The 25,534-nt window shown below is 38.4% G+C and overlaps 1 protein-coding gene across 1 annotated transcript in view; it reads right to left on the bottom strand.

Moving 5' to 3' along the window:
- MAN1A1 (mannosidase alpha class 1A member 1) overlaps window positions 1–25,534 on the bottom strand; it is a 149,085-nt gene that overhangs the window by 26,073 nt on the left and 97,478 nt on the right. The window contains exon 6 of the mRNA XM_075707345.1: window positions 891–1,014. Coding sequence (XP_075563460.1) covers window positions 891–1,014 — 124 coding nt within the window. The remainder of the gene's footprint in view (window positions 1–890; window positions 1,015–25,534) is intronic.

Below are 25,534 nucleotides of genomic sequence, written 5' to 3'. Positions count from 1 at the left end.
TGCTTTTAAACCTACTGCTAAACATTTGGAGTCTCATTATTAATTAGATTATTAGATAGATAATATCAGGTTTAGCTAACATGGGGCAGGTGTAGTAAGAATACTAAACCAAAACAAGTGGAAGTTTTAATTAGGAAAGAAAAAAGAAGAAATATGATACAGTGTATCATAAAGAACAGGACTTTCTGACTATTTACACACCAAAAAGCAAAGGAAAATTGCTTAGGTGGGAACTGAGGGAAGGAGAAGAGGAGTTGCCTTCCATGGCTCATGTAACTAAAAAGTATCCAGAAGACAATGTTATCAAATTTTGGAAGAATTAGTAAGCACAACAACTGTTTTGTCAAAGGATGTTTTTTTACATTTTTTCCCTTCCCCCAAAGAAATGTTCAAAGCACATTTCTTAAAGGTCAGTGCAATGCAAGGGCTTTCTGACCTCACTGACAGCAGTGATATTATACAGCATTTTGAAGACTAAACTTGCTGAAATCACACAAGGTAGCCATGGTGCTTTGCTTTCTACAGGCATCACATATTATCCCAAATATAATGTCAACTTTTGTTTTCACCACATTCAGGTGAAGTACTGATGAAAGCTCTACAGTCTGGTTGTTTAATGTGATCCTAATTTTGAACATAAACAGAAATGATATGTTTTATGGGTCCAGGTAAGTGCTATATACATGAAGATGCATCACAAGGATTTTGCAACAGATTTTTGACTTTATAATACAAAAACATGCCTAGGTGATTAGGGAAGCATTTAGAAAATATCTACCTCCTGTGACAAATGCTTACAACTGAGGAAAATCCAAATCTTTCCCCAGAGATATTAGTCTCCCAACACGTGTTTTATCTTTTACAACATGATTTTGACTGAACAGTCTAACCTTTTCAGCAAAGACAGGGTTTCCAGACAGGTGGCTCAAGTGTACGAACTCCAGATGCAAAGTCCCAAATTCTGCCAAAATGCTGCTGCCACCGGAGGCCCATGGCCAATTTCGACCGATTCCACTAAGATAAGGGGAAGAGAAATACAGAAAATAACCATGAGCATCTATAGCGCAATGCTAATAAAATGTAACAGGTAGTAGATATACTGTTATCAAGAGAAGATAATTAATTTAAAATGTACTTCATATCTATGTAAGAAACCACGCCTTGTCAGCCTTCCATGACTTCACCACAGGACGTTGAATTACTTTGGTCCAGTTCTACTTAGGCTTGTAAAATCACTTCTTGCAACAAGCCAGTCTTTTAGCTCATGAATAGCTCCATTACACTTATCACCATTCCAGTGTTTCACTGTACAATATCACGTTTAAAGACATTTCAAAAACCACTGAGTATGAGGAAACATTCTCATACTTCACTTGTTTTCCCTGTATTTAACACAACACTCTCCAATTCTAACTCTTCCCTCTACAGTGCAATTGTTTATTAACATAAAATACTCCATATATACAGCATAGGCTTTAAGTTAAAAGTACTGCATGCCATATATCCTTCTCACTACCTGAGAATTTAATAGAGTAGGGTATGTAGGCATTGTCTGTCCGGGCACTCTTACCAGGATGAGTAACTTCAGTTTTAATTAAGACCTAAAGATACTTCACAGCAAAATTAATTTCAGGTTTTGTGCTGAGAGTAGCGAAAAGCACATTAATTGCTAAATCCTCACTAGAAACTAATGCTGGTTGAGATTCAGGACAAAAAGTCTGCTAAAGTTTCACTACAAAAAGGTGGGGTTTTTTCCCTTGAAATTTCCAGCAGGAATATTCAGAAACTGCCCTGAAATTAAAGAAAAGCTAGCTAACCTTGCAGAGCATCTAAGTGAATAACGACATATTATACCAGCATATTATTAGCATGAATGTTAGATATAAATACACTTATTAGGTACCGGAATGTCTTCTTATTTTCAAGTTGTAAACAGCATTAAACACACATATATAAACAAAAATTTAATTTTACTTTTACATGTAAGCAGCCACTACAGTTAGCACTTGCACAACCATGAAAATCGGGTATTCTTCCCGAGTTAAAATGTGACTCATATTATGAAAAAGCAAAACAAAGCAAAACCCCAAGAAACCCCATCTCTAGTTCATCACGATGGAAGTCCTCAATTGTATTAAAATTTCTTCTTCAAAAGGTCAAGTATCTATAACTGAAGTTTAACCAATATAATGAAATTAAGACTCCATTAAATTAATTTCCCTACTAGCTGTATTAACACATTATTTTGAGATTTCTGCCACACACACAAAATAAAAACAAGTCATTAAACTAAAAGCAGAGTAAAGGCTACAAATAAGGAGCATATTTGTGTTTTACTTAAATGTCACAGCTTTAAACCGTGCAACACCTTTGGCTGCCTGGCCTTGTGCTGAAGGCACTGCTGCAAGTCACTCAAGTGCCACCAAAAATAAACCCAGAGTATTACCTACTGATAGGCAGACTTACATTGTCCCATTTCTGAAGTACCATAGCATCTTTCAAATACTCCCCACAGGTATGCTGTAGATTTTCTTTTTCCCAGACCATAAAGCACTGAAGTGACTAAGCTTATCTCAGTGCTGAGTGGAGGGAGAACTTGGTGGAGCAAGAGGAAAAGAGATCAGATGTGGGTCCCCTGGCTGACCATAAAGGTGCAAGAGGCTGGAACACATGGAAGTCATCTGATGCAAATGATTGCCCAAAACTCCAAAGGAGAAAAATGTTCCTAATCTTCATAGCTGCCGACAAACTCGACATAACCAAATCAGGGTACGGAAAAGACACATGCAATCCAACTTTGATACGGTATTTGTATGACAGAAACAGAACACAAGTTTTACGGGATCTGAATACCTCATTTTAAGAGTGATCTTACAAGGATTAAGAGTGCTTTGTACATTTGATGAAAACAAAAATGAAGAGAAAAACCCACCTGTCTTACAAGCTGTCTGCACTTCAATCTACCATGGCTCAGAATTTTTCCAAATGGTGACATAAAAGCATCAGATATTACAGAAAATAAGATCAAGGTGAGTACTGTGGACAACATGTCTGGAAATCTCTTATCTACATACTGAAGAGCTTACACCTACAGGCTGGTTATTCACCCAAGAACAGACACCATCTCTGGGACACCGTGGCCCAAGTCCTGCCTAACTGCTGCCTTCTAGATGAAAATATTTTAGCTTGTTTCCAAATCACCCTGATTAAAAAGATGACATAAGACACTACTGGTAAATAAAGCTTGCCAGAAAAAAAATGTGAAATATTTCAAGGTTTTGAAAAGTTACCATGTTGTGGTGCAACTGGCAAAAGCCCACTTTTTTTTCTATTAAATTTCTCAATAAATCTCCAAGTGGGAACATTGAGCTGTTCCTGCAGCAAGGTATCAACCAAACTTGGCAGAAAACATAATAAAGTCCCTACTTGCACTCCACCACAATGTCTGCTGATATCAACACAACCTGTCAGAATATTTTGATGTATTGCATTTTGTTAACCAGAAAAATTTCCAAGCACGGCCATTGAGAGGTTTTCTGCATGCAGCAATGTGTTTTACCATGAGTGGAAGATTCTTTTTGCTTAAGATGATTTGAAAACTAAAAACTTGCATTCTTTACTTTTAATGCAAGGAAAGTAGAAGGAAACACCTATGTTGCATCTATGTACTATTTAATGTAGCTTTTATTGATTTCAGTTAGGACAGCTAGTTAGAAAAAAAAAAAAGGCATCAACATATACCTGCAAAATAATGAGGATATCTGTTGGTTTAGTCTCAGATGGGTGCTCTAAGTCAAAACTCACAAGCTTGCTTCAATGAGTGGCAGAACCCAAGAATTGCAATTCAGTGCCTTAACTATTTCTCATGCAACCTTCAGCCATGGATGCCTGATATTCTCTCCTGTATTTCATCTTTGGGAGCAACGAAACAGGTAAGTTTTCCATATCCCCTCATACTAACTGGAGGAGTCACAATATTGCACATATCCTCAGCACAAGAAGGACCTGGACCTGTTGGAGCGGGTCCAGAAGAGGGCCACAAAAATGATCCGGGGGCTGGAGCACCTCTCCTATGAGGCCAGGCTGAGAGAGTTGGGGTTGTTCAGCCTGGAGAAGAGAAGGCTGCGAGGAGACCTTATTGCGGCCTTCCAGTACTTAAAGGGGGCCTGCAGGAAGGAGGGGAAGAATCTTTTTAACAAGGCCTGTTGTGACAGAACAAGGAATAATGGATTTAAACTAAAGAAGAATAGATTTAGACTAGACATTAGAAAGAAATTTTTTACAGTGAGGGTGGTGAAGCACTGGAACAGGTTGCCCAGAGAGGTAGTGGAGGCCCCATCGCTAGAAACATTGAAGGTCAGGTTGGACGGGGCCCTGAGCAACCTGATCTGGTTAAAGCTGTCCCTGCTCACTGCAGGGGGGTTGGGCTAGGTGACCTCTGAAGGTCCCTTCCAACCCAAAGCATTCTATGATTTTATTGGTTCTGGTTCCATTGAACTCTATGCTTACCCTAAGGCGACGGTCCAGCGTGCATGGCTATGCAGACAGTCAGCTCGTGAAGAGACATTGCTAGAGCCCAGGAGATACTCAACAAAGCTCTCAGCATATAGAATGAGAGAGATTTCATACTCTCTGATCCTTTTTGACCACAGAAAGTAGACTTTGGCTTTTGTTTAACAGTCACTTGGCTTAAAAAACGGAAACTGAAGAGGGTGCTCTTTTTCCACCACACCCCCAAAAAAATTTTCCTAAACAGAAACAGAACAGACTTTCAGCAAGAGAGAACCTGAACAGATGAAGGGATATGGTGAAATGGAAAAAGACTTCTGTGTCAAGGATTATAAACAGTAAGTACATTTATAAATCATATGAGGTGCCCTAGAAAATAACATGCAATAAATAAGTGTAATAGCTCAGTAAATCTTAATAACCAGGCATAGTAAAATACTGATTTCTGCCCATGCATGAGACAACACATCCAGTGCTCCCAAGTCAGACATTTTTCAAGCTCTTCACCAATATTATTATTGGGGTGACCAAAAAATTCTCCAAAGTTAAAAAAGTCAATGCTAGGTACCTCTTTAGTCTTCAGCCATAAAGTCAATGCTGGATATCTATTTACTCTTCAGTTATGAAGTTATGGGCTGTCTTCCTGAAGTCTTGAGATGCAAGCCTGGGGCTCTGGTAAAAGGTTTTATTTCTACTCCAAGGTTTAGCAAAACTATGTATAATATTGCAAGTTCCTACATTTTTACTTCCAAGGGCACCCGTTACTCAGGTCAAGAAACTACAGCAGCAATCTGAATCCGAAGAATGACTAGGGCATTTGGGAGATTTTCAAAAGGTGGCTTATGGCTCTGTTTGTGATCTGCACAAACTTATGCACAGATCACTTGTCTCAACCAAAGCAAAATCTGTAAAGCACTGAAAACTTTTTGCAGCTTATTTTCACTCAGTTATTCTTCCAAAATGGTTTAATGTCCCAAATGCCTTGTAAGCTGACAAATGCACTCTTCAGAAAGAGACAGATACATACCACCGCCGGTAGAGGACAGCAAAGGGGGCCCAGGTATGACTGGGGCCCTTTTTATCAGCTGCATTCCTTTATCTTACTTTTTTTTTGTAATTTACTTTGCCACTGCATTTGTCAATTTTCCTGCGTTGGTAGTCACTACAGCCTGTACTAAGCATCAGTCATGTACTGACATCAGAGTCAGAAACAAAACTCCTTCTACACACTTCAGGAAGGAAGGAGAAGCCAGACTACTTAAACTTGTTTGAAGGTTCAGGCCAGTACTAAAATAGTTTTAGTTTACAGGTCACTATTTTAATGTATCTCAAATAATTGTGTCTAAAATCATATTGTTTATACTACTTAAAACCCATTAAATTTTTCTGTAAAATATTAATAGAACTTTAGAACCTATTTCTATATTATTATTATAACTAGTGTTATAACTACTTTTATGTAATTAAGTGAAATCTGAAGTGAGGATCTGGACCAGAAAAGCATATTAAGGCAGGACCGTCACTGTTTTATATTTCCTGTTCATTTCATAAACGTTATTACTGAACACCCAGTGCCACAGAATCTGAAATACACTGTTTGTCATTCTACTGTCATTCATTCTGAGGAAATACGAGCCTGATTGACCTGGGCTGCTGGTAACTCAACTCAGTATTTTTCCAGTAGACCACTGCTGGTCCTTCTGTACATAGGAACAGAAAGTATGAGATCAGTATCTCTTCTAAAACATACAGAACGTACCAGGAGAGGGAACCACAGAGGAAATATAAATATTTAAAGTTTTTTTTTTTTTTTAAACTACTGAAATTCAGAGGCACAACATTGACAACAGTTTTTAAAAATTACTTTACGCCCCCTATATATATAAAGCAACAGCTGATTTTCAACTGAAAGGAACAGCAAATCTTCAGGGAAATGCATGAATACTTCAAAGGGTCAAAACGCTTATCAAATCAAAATTCTTGCCATCAGTGAGCGGAACTGTTTCAGTCCTTGCAGGCAGTTTGTTTATTATCCCCCAACCTTTCCTGGAGGGTGCCAGGACAACTGCACAAGCTGCAGGCAGAGCAAGACTTCAGAATTTCAATATTTAATGCAAAATGCAAATGCACAACCTAATAGTCAGCATCCTCCTGCAGACTTAGCCAGTAAAAAAGGTGAAAGGCCAGAATAAAAGAGACCTAGCAGCAACAATGTGAAGTGTCCGAGAGCCGCTGTTGCAAAAGGTTTTAGAATTAAATATGAAAATAACTCCCCTTTGGACTTTACTAGTGCTGATCTTTTTCGCAAAAAAGCTATTCCAACTATGATGGTGGGTGAAAATGCAAAATGCTACGACACAGAAATGAGAACATGGCACTACGAAGGGTCCATTTAAATTCACCAGAGCCATGAGACTTGAGTTGGAGCATACAAGTTGTGCCTGGTACTTCCAGGATTGCTGAGGGGGCAAGGAGATCTGCCTGGAGAGTGCAACTTATGACTGGAATTTGTTGGGCTTCATCCTGTTTTAACAGGAACCCGCATGAGCAGAACGTTGCCCAGCCCAAGCTGCAGCCCCTGGCTGGCTCGCCTTCCTCCGTAGCACCAGCCACCCCTCCAACACCCACGAGGGAGAGGGACCTTCCCAAAGGGGGAGGGTGATGCAAAGGCCACACAAACTTTCCTGCAGCTTTCTTCTCCTTCTTCCCTGCTGAAGACCATGGTGAGGCAGGCTGTGCCCCTGCAGCCCATGGAGGTCCATGGTGGAGCAGATATCCACCTGCAGCCCATGGAGGAGCCCACGCTGGAGCAGGTGGATGTGCCCGAAGGAGGCTGTGACCCCATGGGAAGCCCGCGCTGGAGCAGGCTCCTGGCAGGACCTGTGGACCCATGGAGAGAGGAGCCCAGGCTGGAGCAGGTTTGCTGGCAGGACTTGTGACCCCGGGGGGGACCCACGCTGGAGCAGTCTGCTCCTGAAGGACTGCACCCCATGGAAGGGACCCACACCAGAGCGGTTCGTGAAGAACTGTAGCCTGTGGGAAAGACCCATGTTGGAGCAGGTTGCGGAGGACTGTCTCCTGTGGGAGAGACCCAGGGACCCCATGCTGGAGCAGGGGAAGAGTGTGAGAAGTCCTCCCCCTGAGGAGGAAGGAGCAGCAGAGACAACGTGTGATGAACTGACTGCAACCCCCACTCCCTGTCCCCCTGTGCTGCTGCGGGGCAGGAGGTAGAGAAAATTGGGAGTGAAATTAAGCCCGAGAAGAAGGGAGGGGTGGGAGGAAGGTGTTTTTAAGATTTGGTTTCATTTCTCATTCCTATTCTGATTTGATTGGTAATAAATTAAATTAATTTTTTTCCCCAAGTCAAGTCTGCTTTGCCCATGATGGTAATTGGTGAGTGATCTCTCCCTGTCCTTATCTTGACCCAGGAGCCTTTCGTTATCGTTTCTCTCCCCCCTCCAGCTGAGGAGGGGAGTGATAGAGCGGCTTTGGTGGGCACCTGGCGTCCAGCCAGGGTCAGCCCACCACACGCAGACTGTGTAATTCAGCACATGGACGTTGTGTACCAGCTACAGGTCTGACCATGAGTGGAGATGGGGAAATGCGAAAGCTGTGCAATTCCAGCAAGGGTATTCACAGAAATGAATCTCTTCAGGGCCCCCCTAATAAACAGTACAGGGAGATAACAGAATTAAATCACTTCACAGAGGAGATTAAGCTAAAGATGGAGTCTCTCCCTTTACAGATTAAACCCAGGGAGACCAGTCTCACCTACAGTTACCCCCTGCCAGGTGCCCAAATCTCCCCAAGATTTCAATTAGTTTCACAGGTATCAGATGAATTTTTTAACTCTCTACAGGCTAATATATGTAACAAAAAGTAGGACTGGAGATAAACACTTTGTAACGTTATATTTTTAATTCTTTAATTATAAAATAAGGTTTTTCCTAGCTCACAATTTATTTTTCATGGTCCTTTTTTGTACTGGCCACACTTGCATGACATTTTTATAAAATATTGCAAGGTAACTTTGGCAGATCAAACTACAAAAATGCATACATAAAACCCTTCTGCAGTACTGTGACATGAAAAGGATATCTCAAAAGTCCATGAATCCTCTATACCTAGACAGGCAAAGCCATACAGACAGTGCCATATATTGTGAATTAGTAAAATAAACAAGTTAACACAATGCATTATGTCCAAAATTTCTCTCATAGATGTCATACATGTAATTTTATTATTATTTTCTCTGCCATATTTCAATCCAGTAAGAAAAAACTCCAAGGGCACATTCCATTTTGGCAGAATTGGTCATTATTTCTATGGATGACTTTTTTTTTTTTTTTAAAATGTCTTCCTTTTATAAAAAGTCAGTATAGCTACATAATGGCCAGTCACTGCATTTCTAATAAACTGTTTATACATTGCAAAAGTCTTCAGTCTATTTCTTTTCTGCCACTACCAGTCTTTCATAACAATATTTTAATTTAATCAAGTCAACTAAGTCTCCTTAGAACAAATGAAGAGAGGTCAGTGAAGGGTCAGGTTTTCATTTACATACTGAGTATCTATTTCTCATTTTAAAAAGAATATATTTAAAAGATTAAGTTGCTATAGAGCCATAGATGGCACAAAATACGTCAAAATGCTAAATAAAACTTAATTGCTTTCAGAATTTCCTGGGCAAATGAATGAACTCAAACCCAAACAATTAATACGTTCTAAATATACTTTGTGACACACACCCCAACATAAAAATAAGCAAATAATGGGAAAAAATATTTCATCAATACTATAGTTGCATACTGTGATCCCCTAGCTAAGGGAGTCACTATGGCAGCCAAAAGGATGATACTCGAGGTCATTTTCATAGAATATCTAAAGTTTCATGCATTATTTAGGATTGCCACATCTGAAAACGCTTTCATAAGAATGATTTTTTATTTTGCCCTGAATGGAACCATTTGTCAATGTGTCACAAAAATAAATGAAGAGCAGCTTCTTCTCTTCCCAGAAACCAATGCTGATCATTAGACACACATCCCTGGCTAACAACGTGCTAAGAGAGAAGCTAAATCCAATACTACAGACCAAACTGGGGAAGTTAAAGGGTGACCTGCTGTTCATACTTTTAAGAAGAGGTTCCTTTCAGACACCTGTGCTGCATCTTTCTCCTTTTAGTATTGCAGCTAACTAACAATGCTAATCAGCTGTGGTTTATGACTTAATTTATAAAGTGATGTGAAGAAGATGAAGAATGTGATGAATGAAATTATTTTATTAGAGGGCCATACTTTTTAAAACAAACAAAAAACCCCAACCATGGAGCACCAGGCAATGCTTGCTAAAGTTTCGACTACTGTATTTGATAAATTACATGTCCAAAAGTTCACCCCCCACCCCCAAGAGTACAACATATGGGATCTTGGTGTAAGGGCCTGTCTTCACAAGCACTGAAATCGATGATTTATTTGTTAACACTTCAAAGATATTTAATGTGTTTTTGTTTTCCCCATACCTAACAAATCATCCGTAACCCTGTTTGACAGAAGAAAGATAGGAACACAGAAATGCCACGTTTGCGTGCACCACTGGTACTCAACTCTTCCACCCAAGCCTAGTGTCGGGAGCTGCCGGCACAGCACCTCGTGGGCAAAGTCAAATGGGGCAACCCAGGCAGGGCTCGCACAGTAGCTGTGTATTTCTAGCCCCAGCAGCAAGCGTAAAACACCTTCCTGTCCAACTCCCAATAAATGGCAATTAACTTTTTGCAGGCCTGTGTGGTCCCTATCTCCCCCCAGACAGCATCAACCAAGGCTGACAGACTCCTGCTGGAGCTCTGACTTTTCCACAGTATCCCTTTTCTGAGAAAGGAAAATTATTATAATCTGGTTAAGCATCTCTCACACAATGCTTTGACAGCTGGAGAGAGCAGAAAACGAACCTTAAATCAGCTAGCTAGCCTGTGTGGTAGTTTTTGATATCTGTTTCATTCTTCTTTGTTAGGAGAATCGTTTAGGCAAATGCTAACAGCTGGTTAGTTTTTCAGCTGTGACAATGAACGTGTAACTACTGCCCTTGCCTGATCATTGCCCAGCTGGCAGCTTCCTGCTCAGCTGAGCCGCGCTCTCTGAAGATTGACTGATACCAGCTATTACCTGGTGAGTGATTTCTAGGGATGCTGACTTAGCAGGAGGAGCTAGACAGTGAATTAGTACCATCAGCAAATGCAGTACAAAGACTAACAACAAAAGTGGTTACTCAATTTTACAGTACGACAGGGAATAAAAAAAATTCTATGCTGTAATGTCAGACAGAACATGAACTTTTTTTTTACTGTAACAAGTGAGATAATGAAGAGGTATAGCCTCGAGAGCTATTAGTTTGAGAACATTAATTTTGTCTATTTGCCTAGTCATATGCAGTGTCAGCATTAATACATGCTGATCTCCTGGCCACTTCAATTCTGCTGGTACGGGAGATGCATACGTTTGTATTGGAGGCACACGCACATCATCATCTTGCTGGAAATGAGAGTAGAGAAGTCAGATGACTGCAGCTGACTGTTCATCGTGTGAGAAACTACCAGCACAGCTCCAAAAAGATGCTAATGTGAAACGGATCTTAAAACAAGATCCCTGCTTGTCTCCATGAGGTTCATCAGGTCCTTCAAAGGCAACGTATGTGGCATACTTTCTAATCCAAACATTACAGAGATGTCTGTAAAAGGGCAGAAGAGCAAACAGTCTCCTTGCTCCCCTTGTCAATTTTAGGAAGACGGGACCAGTCAGAATAGTTTTGTGGTTCTTGAAGATTAACAGTTGTTTTAGAGACCCTACAGTACCTAACCACATCAGCTGCACTGTCTGCGGTTAAATTTTTCAAGAACAAAGGTTATCCTCCACCCAACATTTTTTCCTTTCACCTTTGTAAGGAAACCTACCCAGTGACCTTTAAAGCTGTCCTAGAATGGTCACTATTTCCTTACTGTACTTGCAGGCAAAAGGTTAAAACGCTCATGGAACACTATCAAATGGGCTGATCTTCCTCAAGGTGACCATCCGACAGGCAATTTCTCTTGAAACTGCGCAGAACAGCAACAGAGACTGAAGAGCACTGTTAATGTAAAAGCGGGAAGGAAACAGAAGGTGCATGAAGTATGAAATTTCCAGTATCAACCTGTGCTGTGGCCTCTGCCAGGACAAGTACCCACCTCCCTGAAGGATCAAGTCAGCGGTGGAGGAGGTGTTGGGAGAAGTATGCATATAAACATGCAGAGGAGGTTATGTCTGCTCTATGTCCAAGTCGTAGTCCATGAAACCCCACTAAGCACTCTTCACTCAGTAAAAATGACTCTGTTCAACATCACCATCAAACTCACTGTCATGGCAACAGGACCAGCCCCTCCGTGGTGAAAACTGCTTGCTCATAATTAGGTCAGAGTAATGATGTCCCGGGGAAATACTGAAGTGAGTGGACACTGAAGCAAATGGAAACAGCAGCCCACAGAGCAGGAGGAGCCAAGATGCAGGTGGAAACCAAAATGCCAGAGAGAACCAAGACAAGGAGGAGACAAACTCATCTGCCTCTGGAGAGCAGCAGAGAATAAGCAAAGGCCAGTGAAATTGCCTGTGGGAAGATCATGCTTTACTGTACGCATTGAAGTCTGTCAGCTGCTGAGAATAAAAAAATAAAACAACTCCTCCATAGGCTCTGAACACCACCAGACACCCTGGGATACTTCTTTCCTGATCTGATACATGGGTTTTGAACATCTGGATCGACCGATACTGTGTCTGTTGATGCTTAAAATAATCAAAGTACCTTATTCTCAACAGTCCATTCAGACTGTTGGGCTGCTTCGTTTATGTCAAATTCCTGCAGCATTTCTCTGTGGAAAAATACTGAATTTCTTTAGGACTTTACTGTCAGGGTTCGTACAATCCTTTCCTTACGGCTGTCTGCCCTGTGACACTTTTCGCGTTACTGGTGCTCTAAAGGGGCATCAAAGCTTGGGGAACTGGCACCCTTTGGCAAACCAACAGAGCAGTAAGCTCACGCGTACACACCCACGTGGAGGAGTGTGACACAGGGAGAGACAATTAGTAGCCAAGCAGTACATGATTTGAAACATCACTATGAGACATGTCAAGTGTTTAAAGGTAATTTTCAGTGTCACCATCTAAAACTGTACTAAAACTGTACTTGTTACTGTAATCATTTCTGATAAAAGCTATCTGAGCACGGCACAGATCTACATGTCTCCCACAACACACTAATGAATAAACTAAACAATTCATGTTTTCTATTTTATGCACTAAAGGTTTAATTAATCAACTTCCAAGGGCTAAAAAAGCAAGAGGGAATACAACATAACAGAGCAAGGCTAGAGATAATAAGTACCAGCTTAGACTACTTTTAATCAGGTCCCCGAAGAAAAGTGAAAATAACAGGAAATGAAAAGTCATGGATGAGGACTTTTCAGAGAAGGTAAAGATTCAAAGCATCAAAGGAACAGATGGCAAGTGACAGGCTACATGAAACTTCCCAGCCACTAATTCCCACTTTCCCACTTCCCAACACTAATTTTATAATACTCTAGATCGTCCTAATCTCAGTCTCGGTCATTTTAAATATATCTGTATCACTTTTGTTTATCCAGATCATATTAATTCCTTACCACCAGATGGTAACTTTAAAAAGTGTTTTTAATCTTTTACTTTTCTGAACTCAATTAGCTTTTACTAGCTTCTCATGTAAAGAAAATATTTTAAGTGGGTTCACAGTCATTTAAGTTAAAAAGTCTTTCAAAGGATTTAGTCACATTTATTGTGCTCAATATTGCATGTGGTACCATTAAATGTTTGAAGTGAGAACCAAAATCATTACACTAACTGCATGGCTCCGTTATTAAAAATAATTGGCTGACAAGTTGCAAAGGTCTGTTTTAAGCATATTTGTAGCTACCATTCATTGCAAAGAGCCTACGCCAAAGGCTTTCTGACTGACAGTCAATTATTTCTCCTTTTAATACAGCTGTTTGGATCACCAGTGGTTTCAGATACTGGACAGCTTGTCACAAGACTTGCAGCTGTGATACTCATCTGATATAACATTAACTTACATATGCCATGAATTACACTTGCATATGCATTTACAGATACATATATCGATCTAAACATGCACAATACAGAGACACCACTGTTGTCGAGGGAAACCTCTCTCTTCAGTATCTGCTTTCACAGATGCTGTGACAGCTGTATGAAACTCTACTGAAATGGCATTCTGGTTCACACAGCTTTTCCAGATAAAAAAAAACCCTGAAGTAGTCTTTTTCAGACTAGTGTTGCTAAAGACATAATCTGTTTTGACAAATGCTTTAAGAAAAGTGTAAATGTCCCTTTTTTCCAGTCTGCTTCAATCTTCGCCTTCCTCTTTACCCACACATTGCTGTGTCATATAAATCCATTTGTTCTGGGATCAGATAAACATTTGTTTTTCTCAGTGCCAGTCACTAAGGGCTTGATCCTTATTCACAGCCAACAGAAAAACTCCTGGTGGCTTCAACAGGCATTGATCAAACATTAAAATCCTGTAACTGTCATTAAAATTACTGCAGAGACGACAGGTTAATATGGATACAGGGAACCCCTGCAGCCTGACTGAAACACCAGTATCACTATATAAATCCCTTCCATTAACACCGTCCAGATTTGGGAACTGGTTCTCTTTCTGGAAATCGGTAATACAATGTAAAAAAAGACTGTTCTGGCTTCTTCTTCCAGCACATGACACATTTGCTTATGCACAGTTTTATCCTTCAATGCCTATTAACTATTTGAAAATCAAGATTAAGGTCAATTACTTTAAAGAAAAGAAGTACTTGTTTACATGCAATTTACAGATTCCTTTTTCCCCACTTTATACATTTATAGAAGATACATATTATTCAGTATAATACAGTCCATTTAACGATAAAGAGCTATCCCTATTTTTCTCAAATGACATTAGTTTCAGGCATATCACTAGGCTAGTGGAAGATAGCCATGCTTTTTATCAGTTTCTGATTCTGAATGTTATGCTTGTGCTCCAAACATAATGCAATATGGTTTAAATAAACATTAAATGTGATTTCATTGGATCACATATTTATAAATGAATCAAGTCCCTCATTGTTTGTGTCATCAAGGAAAGTCAACCAATGGCTAAAATATGATCAAACTCATTAACTAAGGTATGCTTAAATAGTAATATTTCCTACAGTATAGCAGGCAGACAGAAAAAAAACCCCAAACCACATAACCTAATACACATCTGATTTTCACCTGAGGCAAATATCCCCATCACACTTTTCCTGTTGTAGTCTATTATCAGTCATTCAGCTGTGTTCCACCAAACCCAGAACTTCACCTGTAATCTACTACTTATTACTTCAAGCAACAAATATTTTTACACAGCTGCTGCTCATCTTATAGATGAGCTATTATGATGCCAACTATCTGAGATGGCAAGGCACAGCACAATACAGCTTAATTCTCAGATATGCACTAAAAATTATGATCCAGGACAATCTGATTATACCATAAAGAGAAGAAGGGGGAAAAAAAGGACAAACATTACCTTGAAAACTCAGTAAAGTCAGATTAGGCAAGACTTGTATTTTTAAAGAAAAAGTAATTTTGTTCCACAATCTTTTTGCAGTAATCCATGTTTTAAATTACAATACAATGATAGTTTAAAGTAGTGAATATCCTGAAGAAGGAAAGGAGTTTTCCATCCAATTACCTAATAGTTGAATAGAGTTGAAAAAGGCTGAAAGACCTACACTAGCGTGGCAGAGCAGAAAAATGAGAAGTACCAAACATTTCCTCTAAAAGTACTTCTTTAAAAAAAAAAAAAAAACACAGTCCATGCACTAATACTCATGACCACACTTAAGATATTCCTTGGAGGATTTTGTAAACCAGATTATCAGATAATAAAGGGGCTGGCATCAAGTAGTGAAATAAGCTTTTCTTAACAGTAATGGGATTTTAATCAATACAATGAAAATAAGATAACAAAGGATGAAGTGAAATCAGCATGAAAGGATTACTATTTAAAATGATAGAAGAATCAAAGGCTCAGAAAAAACCCCACACTTCTGGAATCCTGCTGGAGATAGTATATGTACTTTTTGTTCCTGCACCAGCACACGCTGTTTCATTAACCACATTGAGAAAGCTTCTGCATATTAAACAATGTACACAGGGAAAGTACCTTGCTATTTTTCTTTTTTAAATTACCAATGAGAACAATGATGCTATAGTTTTATAAAGCATTTAAGAAAATCAGGTTTCTGTGCCAATCCCAGCAAAACATTTGGTCAAAGGCTTTAAGTGTTGTTTGTAATCTCTCACTGCTATTAATGGCTTTAGTGCAAGAATTTGTATTTTAAGCTTTTTTTTTTTTTGCTTTTTTGTATTCCCAGCTGTAGACTGGAATAGTATAGCATGGAGTATCTTGCAAGGATCATCATGTAAGAAGCGCCATACTTGTTCCTCAACTAAAATGAAGACTTTGTCAGGATTGGAGTACATAGAGTCTGTCTGCTCTATCAAAATGATTTATTTCTTGACTCTTATTATATCACAAATTTGAGAGTATGAGCACAACACCATGGCCCAAGTCAAAATGATTGGAGTAAACACAAAAGTAGAGATGGCTCCCCTTTCTCACTCCCATATCTTTCAGGCATGCAGATTTCCAAAGGGTGTCTTCAAGGGCCAACAACCAGAGTCCAAATGCCTTTGATGTATGGGGGAATGCAGGGATGGAATATAAAAGGCCAGGCTCCCTTCTCCTCCCTAACAGGCAAGCACAAAGAACAACCCCCATTACAGCTACTGTCTGTGGATGGCAACAGGTCTTTTTCTAATCCTCTGAAGTACCTAAGACATGTTTAGTCAATACACGACTGATTTAACAACAAACCAATCTGGCTCACCCACAAAAAGCTATAAAATTACAAAGGATCATAAAAGGAAAAGAGGAAAAAAATAAACCAGTTATTTATTTCAAAGAGGCTCAAGAGATACTGAAACATAAAGTCTCCCATATCAGAGGATCAAGTACTGATATGGTATAGAATAACACAAAAAAATACATAAAAGTGATGGTGATGCCATGGCTTTGTTCAATGTTTTCTCTTTCTGTTGTACTTGAGTGAGGGAAATAAGTGTAAGTGATGCTGAGCGTATGCCAGAGCTGCTCTGAGAAGACAAGTATTTTGCTGACTCAAAAGATGTATTTGGAAAAGAGGTCTGGAGAATTCATCCTACTACCTAGGATTAGAATTTGCTACAGAAGCATTCCAAAAAGCTTGGAGAAGCAGTTGTGTGGAAGGAGGTTTTAGAACTGAGCAGGCTGTTAAGTGTAAATGCAAACAAGGCATGTTGCGGGGTGTATGACGTGGCTTAAATGTGAAGTGAGGAATGAAGGTGCTGAAGGGCGTATGTTACTCACTCATGGAAAGGCCTTCCTTGATCTGCATCCAATACCAGACACCAACCACATTTCAAGAAAGACAGAGGCAAATTTTAGAAAGCTTAGAGAAGAGTAACAAGAATTATCAGGAACACAGAAAGCATTGCCCCAGGGCTGATGAGAGAAAGAGTGATCTTGTTAACGGTAATAGATGAGACATGGCAATAGTCTTCTTCCAATACTCAAAAGGGGATAAATCTTCCATCAAAATTGTTTAGTATTTAAGTTCCAGGATAGACATCAGAGAAAATAACACCCATCCCCAAACACTCCCAATAGTGAAGACACAGAAGCACTGGAATCAGCTTCCTTGGAAAAACATGGAATCTCAATGTTGCAGGTCTTGAGGAAACAGCTAAACAAACATCCGTCTGGGATAACTTAGGCGCAGCTTAGGTGTTCAGTATTGGAACATACGTATTGATGACATGACTTCTGCCTTATATTCTGTCATCATTTAATTTCTGAAACCTCCCCAAAACATCTGATAAAGCAATAGAAAGCTAAATCATATATTCTTGATGAATTAAGCTTGTTCAAAACCTAGTAATAAAAATTTTACAGCATCCCATCCCTGTGCATTATAGGAAGAGGAGGGAAGCAAGTAAAGCCCATAAAGAGTCCTTTTCTAATTTTTAAGGTATGCCTTACCAAAGCATCTGTGGTACGTCATTCAGAAGAAGCAGTCTATCATGCAAAAACTGGACAGTTCAGAATTCTTTAAGTGGAGAAAAAGAAGCAAGTCTGAACCACTGTCCAAAGTTTAGTTACTCAAAAGCAGGCTTGTGAACTTGTACTGCTCATGAAAACCTTGGATGCTACTAAACCTTAACCATACAACAGGGTGAATACTAAAATGATAGATTTAAGCCTTCAAAGATAGGTCCAAAAGCTATTAGCTGTTAAAACAATGCTGACTAAAACATAGTTAAGCAAAACTCAGTTAATTTACAAAATGAATTCTGTGTAGAAGATAGAGAAAATAGGTTATTTACGGCCTCAGTAGAATACCATGACATGATGTGAAACAACATTGCTAAAAGAGTGCACATTCTAACGTCTGTTAGAAAATATTAATTTCAAAAGAATTAAAATTGAAATGAAACACTTTTAAAATCTTCTTTGCTCCAATAGACTTCATTATCTAGAAAGTATGCTATGAAATGGACAACCTGAAAGGTCAACCAGAAAGACTGTCAGATTTGCTGCACCAACCACGATTTGCTGGGGTATATTTAAAACACATGAGCCTCACCAAGGCTAAGTATTGAATCAAGACATTTACATTAATGGGCCTTTGACAGACTAATACTCGATTTTTTTATACTACACAGAAACCACACAACATGAGCACCATTACAAGATATATAGCATATGGATACCATTAAAGCTCGATTATAATGAATACTTGCTCATTTATTTCTCTCAGCACTACTGCAAGGAATGTAGCAGCAGTTTCACAGATGTCAGCTGGAAATAGTAGCCTTTCATTTAATTTGCTGAAAGATTGTTCCCTCCTATTAACTTCCTTGTAAAGATGTGTCAGTGTTGTAACAATAAAAATGTAATTTTAACATGAAGTTTAAACCAATGAAGGCAAATTTCTGGAACAAACCGCTTAGCTGGCTCACTAGCCTCTCTTTATTTCCTTCTCAAACTAGCCCACCATTGTACAAGTCTCATTTTGTCTCTACCCGCTATCTGGATTCCTACAGCGACATCCATGTGACTGTGGCATTTACCACTGGGATTTTATTACTGCTTGTTGGTGGGCAGTGGATTGTTTAATACAGAGCAAACCAACTATTCTGATAAGTCTTTAAAAATTACATTCAGTTATCCCATATCTTCTAAGCCAGGTCCACTCAGTTAGGTTATGGTGTACTACTGCAAGCAAGGTCTGTTCATCAAAAAGCAGTAAAAAATGAAGCTGCTCATTTTTTAATGTGAGATTACAGCAAGAACCTGGGAGAACACCACGTATTTTGGACGTTGGCTAGGTATATCCACCTAACCCAACACAAAGAAGGCAGTCCGCATTAGCCCGCTGGACTACGGAGTAGGAAGTCAGATGGCTTGTTTTCTGCAACACAAAGATAGGCTTGTGAATTCCTACTCTTCTCTACCCTTACACAAGTCAGTCTGTAATGAGTTAAAGATCAGTCAGAGCAGAACATGATCATGGAAGTATTGTTCATTGGGTCATTCATTCTTAAGGTTGACTAGCCAGGCATTAGCTCTCTACTTCATAGTAATTCCAAATTATATGGTAATATTAAAAAAAAAAAAAAAAAAAAGCAGAGATTCAGCCCACACAGAACCCAATAATCAGCCTAACACCGGCAGGTGCCGGTAGCAAAAGGCACACTCACTTGAAATGCTCACCCAGCCATAACATTGATACGATAAAGCCATACAGTTAGTATGAATGCGTAAAGGATTTTTAGCAACAACTCATTCCAAAACAGCATAGAGAAAATCTCAGCAGATACAGATTCTTTGGTTGTCCTTATTCCTCCTGACAGAAGAATTCAGCGTCTTCTTTTACAGTTTCTTTCTCAATATGAGTATCATGCTGGCTGTCATAGCAGAAACCCAAAGATATGACAGAGGACCAGCTTTCAAAGTTGTATGTACCTGCAACTGATCAGCAATCAGGAGATTAAAAAGTTAAAAGCCTTTCTTTAAAAAAAGAAGACATTAAAAACCAACCTATCTATCAAAACTGGACAGAATGATTGAAGTGTTGTGGTTAACATTCCATACCTTTTCACACTATGAGGAAAAACTACAGATAGCTACAAAAAGCCTTGAGGCATTCATATGTATGACTAAATTTGCTTCTGGAGGTTCTCTTGGACTTCATCACGCATGCCAGTTCTGCAACCATCCATTTCATCAGCACAGCTCAATGAATTATACCACTGGATATCATTTAGGGTTATATTTTGTCCTACGTATCTACAAACTAATTCTGTAATGTGTGCTCTTTGTCAGTTGTAATACCTGGTAGTACATGAAAGCACATAACGGAAGTACAGCTGATCTAACTGAAAGTTACAGCATGATCAAACTGATTTACAGTACAGGAGTGTCTAATCTTCAAAGTATACATAAAACACTTCAAAATATCACTTTCTCCAAATAGCTGCATTTCATGTAACTATTTTTATTTTGCCATGTGCAAACTGAGCTTTATTACTATGAATGCTCATGAAGGTTGTGTTACATTGGTGAGTGCAAAGAAAATAATTAGCAAATTTGAAAATAAAACAATACAAACACTTAAGATATTGACAAAATGGTTTGAAGCAGACAAAAATAATGAAAATATGAATTGTTCACAACCATGTGTCTAAACAGAAAGAAAAGCTGAATTTGCTATATTCTTTATTCATTTGATTGTTCCAAAATGAATTGTTCAATATGACTAATGCAATAAACTGCATTGTTGCCTATCTTTTATTTTGAAATACAAGCTAATTTATTCAATAAAATTTCTTTGATATGGAGAACAATATGGAATGTCTCAGGATCCTAAAACCACTGATATGACACTAGCTGTGAAACACAAATTAGAAGAAAGCGTAAGATAGTGAACACCACCATAAAGTATTAACAGTCATTAATGACAACCAACAAACCTCTGCCAATTTTCAAGTTCCACTCTTTGTGCTTGAGGTTTTTTTGGGTGTGGGTTTAAAAGTTTTTTTCATGTCTCTAGGTGTTATTCATAAAGCAAACCCAGTAGGAGATCTGCCTGAATCTTACTCTCTATCACTAAAACAACCGAATTTCCTAGTAGGTCCTTTATAAAATTCCAAGGCTTTTATTTGATTAGAGCCTCAGTAACACCTTCCCACCACTCCCCAATCCTTTATATATTTATTTTCATTACAGAATAATCAAATCTTTTAATTTCTGCTTAAAATCTTGGCAGGCTCTCAGCTCAGCTTGAGCTGGATCAAACAAAAGACACAGAAGGCTTTGCTTTACTTCAGGTCTCGAAGACCAGGTTTGTGATCCCCACATGTCCCGAGAACAGGTAGGTCAAAGCTACCGAGCAAACATCCACTTTTAGACACTTTCACATTTAAGCATAAATCGCTGTACGGCAAGTGGGGAAGACCTGGAGAAACACCTCAGAAGCTTACTCCTGTGCTGAACTAACCTGCTAATGAAGACATCCACATTGATTCCTTGACCTTAATTATTCACAAGCCCTTAAGCCATAACATACGCACCATCCATCTATCAGTAAGATCAGACTGATTTAAACTAAAGCTAGTGCTTTCTTTTAAAGGAAGGAATAACCTAGGGAGCTAAAGCAAATATCCAAGAAGTGAAAGACCTCAGTTCAATTCTCCTCCAGCTGAGGAGGTTCAAACCTATGCCTGCTGAATTCCTGGAGAACGTCTTAAGTACTAGACAAGAAGCTATTCTGGGAAAGGCTGTCCATCTTTTCTCCTGTTGAAATTGTGTCACAAAACAACAAAAAGGACAGATTCACTGGGCTGAAAACTCCCAGCTTTTGGTCTTCCAGAACACCTTCTCTAATGCATTGCTAACATGTTGCTTCAACAACAACAATAAAAGCCCTTAAAGAGGACAATCAAACCTCCAAAAAGTCTGATGTAAACAAAGCACATTTTTTTAAACCATCTGTTCACTGACAGTGTAAGGATATTGAATAGTTTTGGACAGTTTTCAGACACTGATTTACATAGATACTTTGTGCTTTTTCCCATTCCGTTGTTAAAAATAACACAAAAGATAAACTTTATTGACAAGATTACAATACTTTGTTCACCAGTGTATTTTAGGAGATCTAATTTGATAGTAGCAAAGCCAGTCAGACTGCTTAAGAGCATTTTCTTTTAACAATTCCAGTGCTAGGATCCTAGTTCTAATTTTTGTTCAGTAGCATTTGATTTCCTAATAGATGAGAGGCACTGAGCATGGGGTGATCCACAATAACCTTCACGCCTCATAAAGAAGGCAGGAACGGCACAAGCTCTCCCCCGCTCAAGTCACCTTGTCATGCTAATTCAATACACCTAGGTAATTTCTATTTTCCCTTTGTGTTTCTGAAAAACACTTATGGATAGGTTATGAAAAATGCAAACTAATATGACCATTGTAGTAATTGCATTGGTTAGGTTTATTAATTTGTCACAATTAAGTCGACAAGAGTTTTAGTAACGTCGTTATATTACTTGATTAGTTTTGAAAGTGATTATCCTAAGAACTCTATTTAATTGGAAGCGTCTCAATTTACAGGGTACATTAAATTCTCAGTAGCATTTTAAGATTATTCAACATATGCAGGTCAATTACCAGTAATCACTGTTTCATACAACTGCTTCATAAGAAACTTCAGTACAACACCAGAAAAGAATAAAAGAGGGTTCTAAAAAATACAACTGAACTTCCAGCCTAAAAGGTACAATCAAGCTTCAGTTAACATTATTATAGTAAAAGGACATATCTAACATATAAATTGTTAAAACCACTCTGAAATGGAAAAGATTATAAAAATTTGAGTGAAGAGTAAAAACCAGTTGTCTACCTTAAAACAGATGATATTAATTTGTCAGAACTGCCAAATCACTGAATTGCACTAACTGCACTCATGCCCAGCTGCACGTTAATTACCAGATTAGAAAGTTATAATTAATTTTCTTGATATCACTACACTGCTTTTCTTCCTTGAGTTAATAAAAACAGATTGCAATCAATCTTTGTTAATTCACGCTGCAGAACAGAACTGCTGTAGCTATATCCATATGTGAAAAGCACCGCATGTATAGTTCTTGGTGTAATACCCTGCCTAGAAGCTGTATCTTCTGACATTTTAATGAAGTGTTGTCATAAGGCAAATAAATTATAGTGTGACTTAATACAGTTAGTAGAAAAACTATATATGCTGAAAAATGAATTTTTAAAGAATCTTCTTAATGACAAAATTAAAAGGTGCATAGTATTTCAACGTATTTTTAACTAGAAAAGAGGTTTTACTTGTAGTTGCATTGTTGAAAGACTTCACTGCTGAGACTTTTTAAATTTCTTCATCAGCTGACTTTGTCATTAAAAACCATTAAAAGTGCTCCACACCTGTCTGGTCTTCGCAGAGCACAAATTGCAAGAAATTTTAAGAACTAGTAAAGGAAAACAACTTTATGGAGATATAGACTAAAGTTCATCAGAGTTCTGATCAAGAGCGTTCAGTTACAAATACTGCAAAGATAATCAATGCAGCATTCAAGCAGCATACATCTTCCTGTGTCCATATCTGTATTAGCATCAAAAGGTGTGTTTATAAAATGGAAAGGATTATTCAAGGGTTCTCTTGTGAGGAAAGGAAAACAGAGTAAAATGAATGTGCCTTTTTTAATTTTCCATTTATGCCCGAAAGATGTTTTACTTTGCCAGCCTCACTGCTGCTTAAAAGCTATTTCTTTTCCCTCCTTGTAGCCCCTCCTTTGTAAAAGATAAGAATGAGTGTAGAAATATGAGAATTATGACATCATGGCTTCCAAAGAGCCATTTTATTCCGATCTAATAGAAGTTTTCACGTGGTGAGCTTAGGTGTCAGAAAGGGAAGACTGAATATTCAATAGTGAAAATGAAGGCTGAAAATGTTTTGGGTTTGTTTTTTTTTTTCTAATGTTTCTAAAGTCTTCCAGGGGATGGTAAAAACCACATAATTCTGTATTTGAGAGAAACTGGAGATAGGAAAAGAGATTTTAGAAGAATATATAGCCTTCAGCAGCAAAGCCAAGCGCAACTTTATTTTTTATTTATCCTTTCTCCCAAACTTCCCTAAAGCAGCCCAATTTGCCTTACACTGCTAAATGTTACACATATATATATAAAATAAATATGTTATGTATATCTCTATATACATAAAAAACATCCATATGTGTGTATACATGTATACTCCCCCGAATGTACGCTAAAATATGCCTAAGAATAGCTTGATTATCACACCTTCCAGAATATTCAAGTACTTTAATACATTCAAGACCTTAAGGAACAGTGTATTACATGGTAACATACTAGGAGAAGTAAGATTTATGGATCAACTCTTCCATAAAGCATCTTACCTTAAGGCAGCAACTCTAGCGTATGTCCCATTTTGGGTACTGCAGAGAAGCAGATCAACTACACAACCTCAAACACAAGAGGGAGGGAGGGAGGAAACGGCTGAAAAACAGGCAGCCCAGAAGTCTCAGAAGACATATGTGGGACAATAGTACAGTTCCCAAACATTAATTTTCACAAGCTATGAAACTGATACATCTGAAAAAAGACTCAGAGAAAACCCATAGATCTGGCACCACTGGTGTGCTTCTCCTCCAAAGTAAAAATGGATTAGAAGAGGGCAGCAAGCATGGAAGAGGAGTAACAGGGTTAGAAAATACATAAATTAGAACAGGATCAAAGACAGATTGCAACAGTTCTTGATTTACAGAAAACATACAACTAAAAGGCACTGGATGATCTCAGAAGCTTGTAATAAAAAATTGCAACTTAGATTAAGGATTCAAATAAGGTCTGGATGCTGAAGAGACACTACAAGAAACAACGTAGCTGCTTTCCAACCAAAACCTGTGCCATTACACTGACTAACACCGAGACAACTGGAAATAACAAGTATAGCACTTCAGGTATCTGTATTTAATGCTGAGATTATTATCTAAAAACAAGGATGTGTTCTGTATTCAGCTGGATGTATGAAGCTGGTCATAAACCTGAGAAAATCCAACTAATGATCATCAATTATGCAAGAGGAAGCCAAGAATCCTTCCATCATTTAAGATTCCTGAAAAGAAAGGAAATTCCGCAAACCTCCCCAAATGCTAAACCTAACCGAACAATTAACAAATAATAAACTTTAGTTTCTGTTCAAAAAAACCCCAAACAAAACTAAAGCTAAAAATCAGTGTGCATGAATGTTGTTCTCATTCTGATATAATGGACTGATTTATAGAGAAAAAGGTAACCTATTTTATGCTGATTTGTTATTTTAAGGTCACTCTAAAAGATTAAATGGAAAACTGCACTGAAAGAGTATCTGATGCATCAATGAAAATGGATATGCCATGAATTTCAGAAGAACAAAAGATGTCATAGGCAGTTATGAATAGTCAGCTTAAAATTAAACATGCTTACAAAAATGGCATAGAAACCCCCTGTCAGTATTGGTATAATGAAACTGAAAAGTACAAAATTCAAGTTTCACAGTATTAATAGGATTATGAAGTACTACGAAGAGAAGTTTAAAATTCAGATAAGTGAAACAGTTATTTGTGCTATACATGACACATCACAACTGCATCAGTTACAGGTAGGGTTTCAGCTGTCCAGCTGGGAGATTACAATTTGGAGGAGGTTAAGGAGCGATCCTCTCATATCAGCAGCAATGAGAAACCATATAATGATAAATAAAGGTTTACATAAATACACACACACGTGTGTGTGTGCATATCTATAA

Source organism: Pelecanus crispus, chromosome 3 (genome assembly GCF_030463565.1).
Source record: "Pelecanus crispus isolate bPelCri1 chromosome 3, bPelCri1.pri, whole genome shotgun sequence".
Taxonomy (NCBI): Eukaryota; Metazoa; Chordata; class Aves; order Pelecaniformes; family Pelecanidae; genus Pelecanus; species Pelecanus crispus.
Note: the sequence above shows the minus strand (reverse complement) of the source record. Positions and strands in the feature narration are given on the sequence as shown.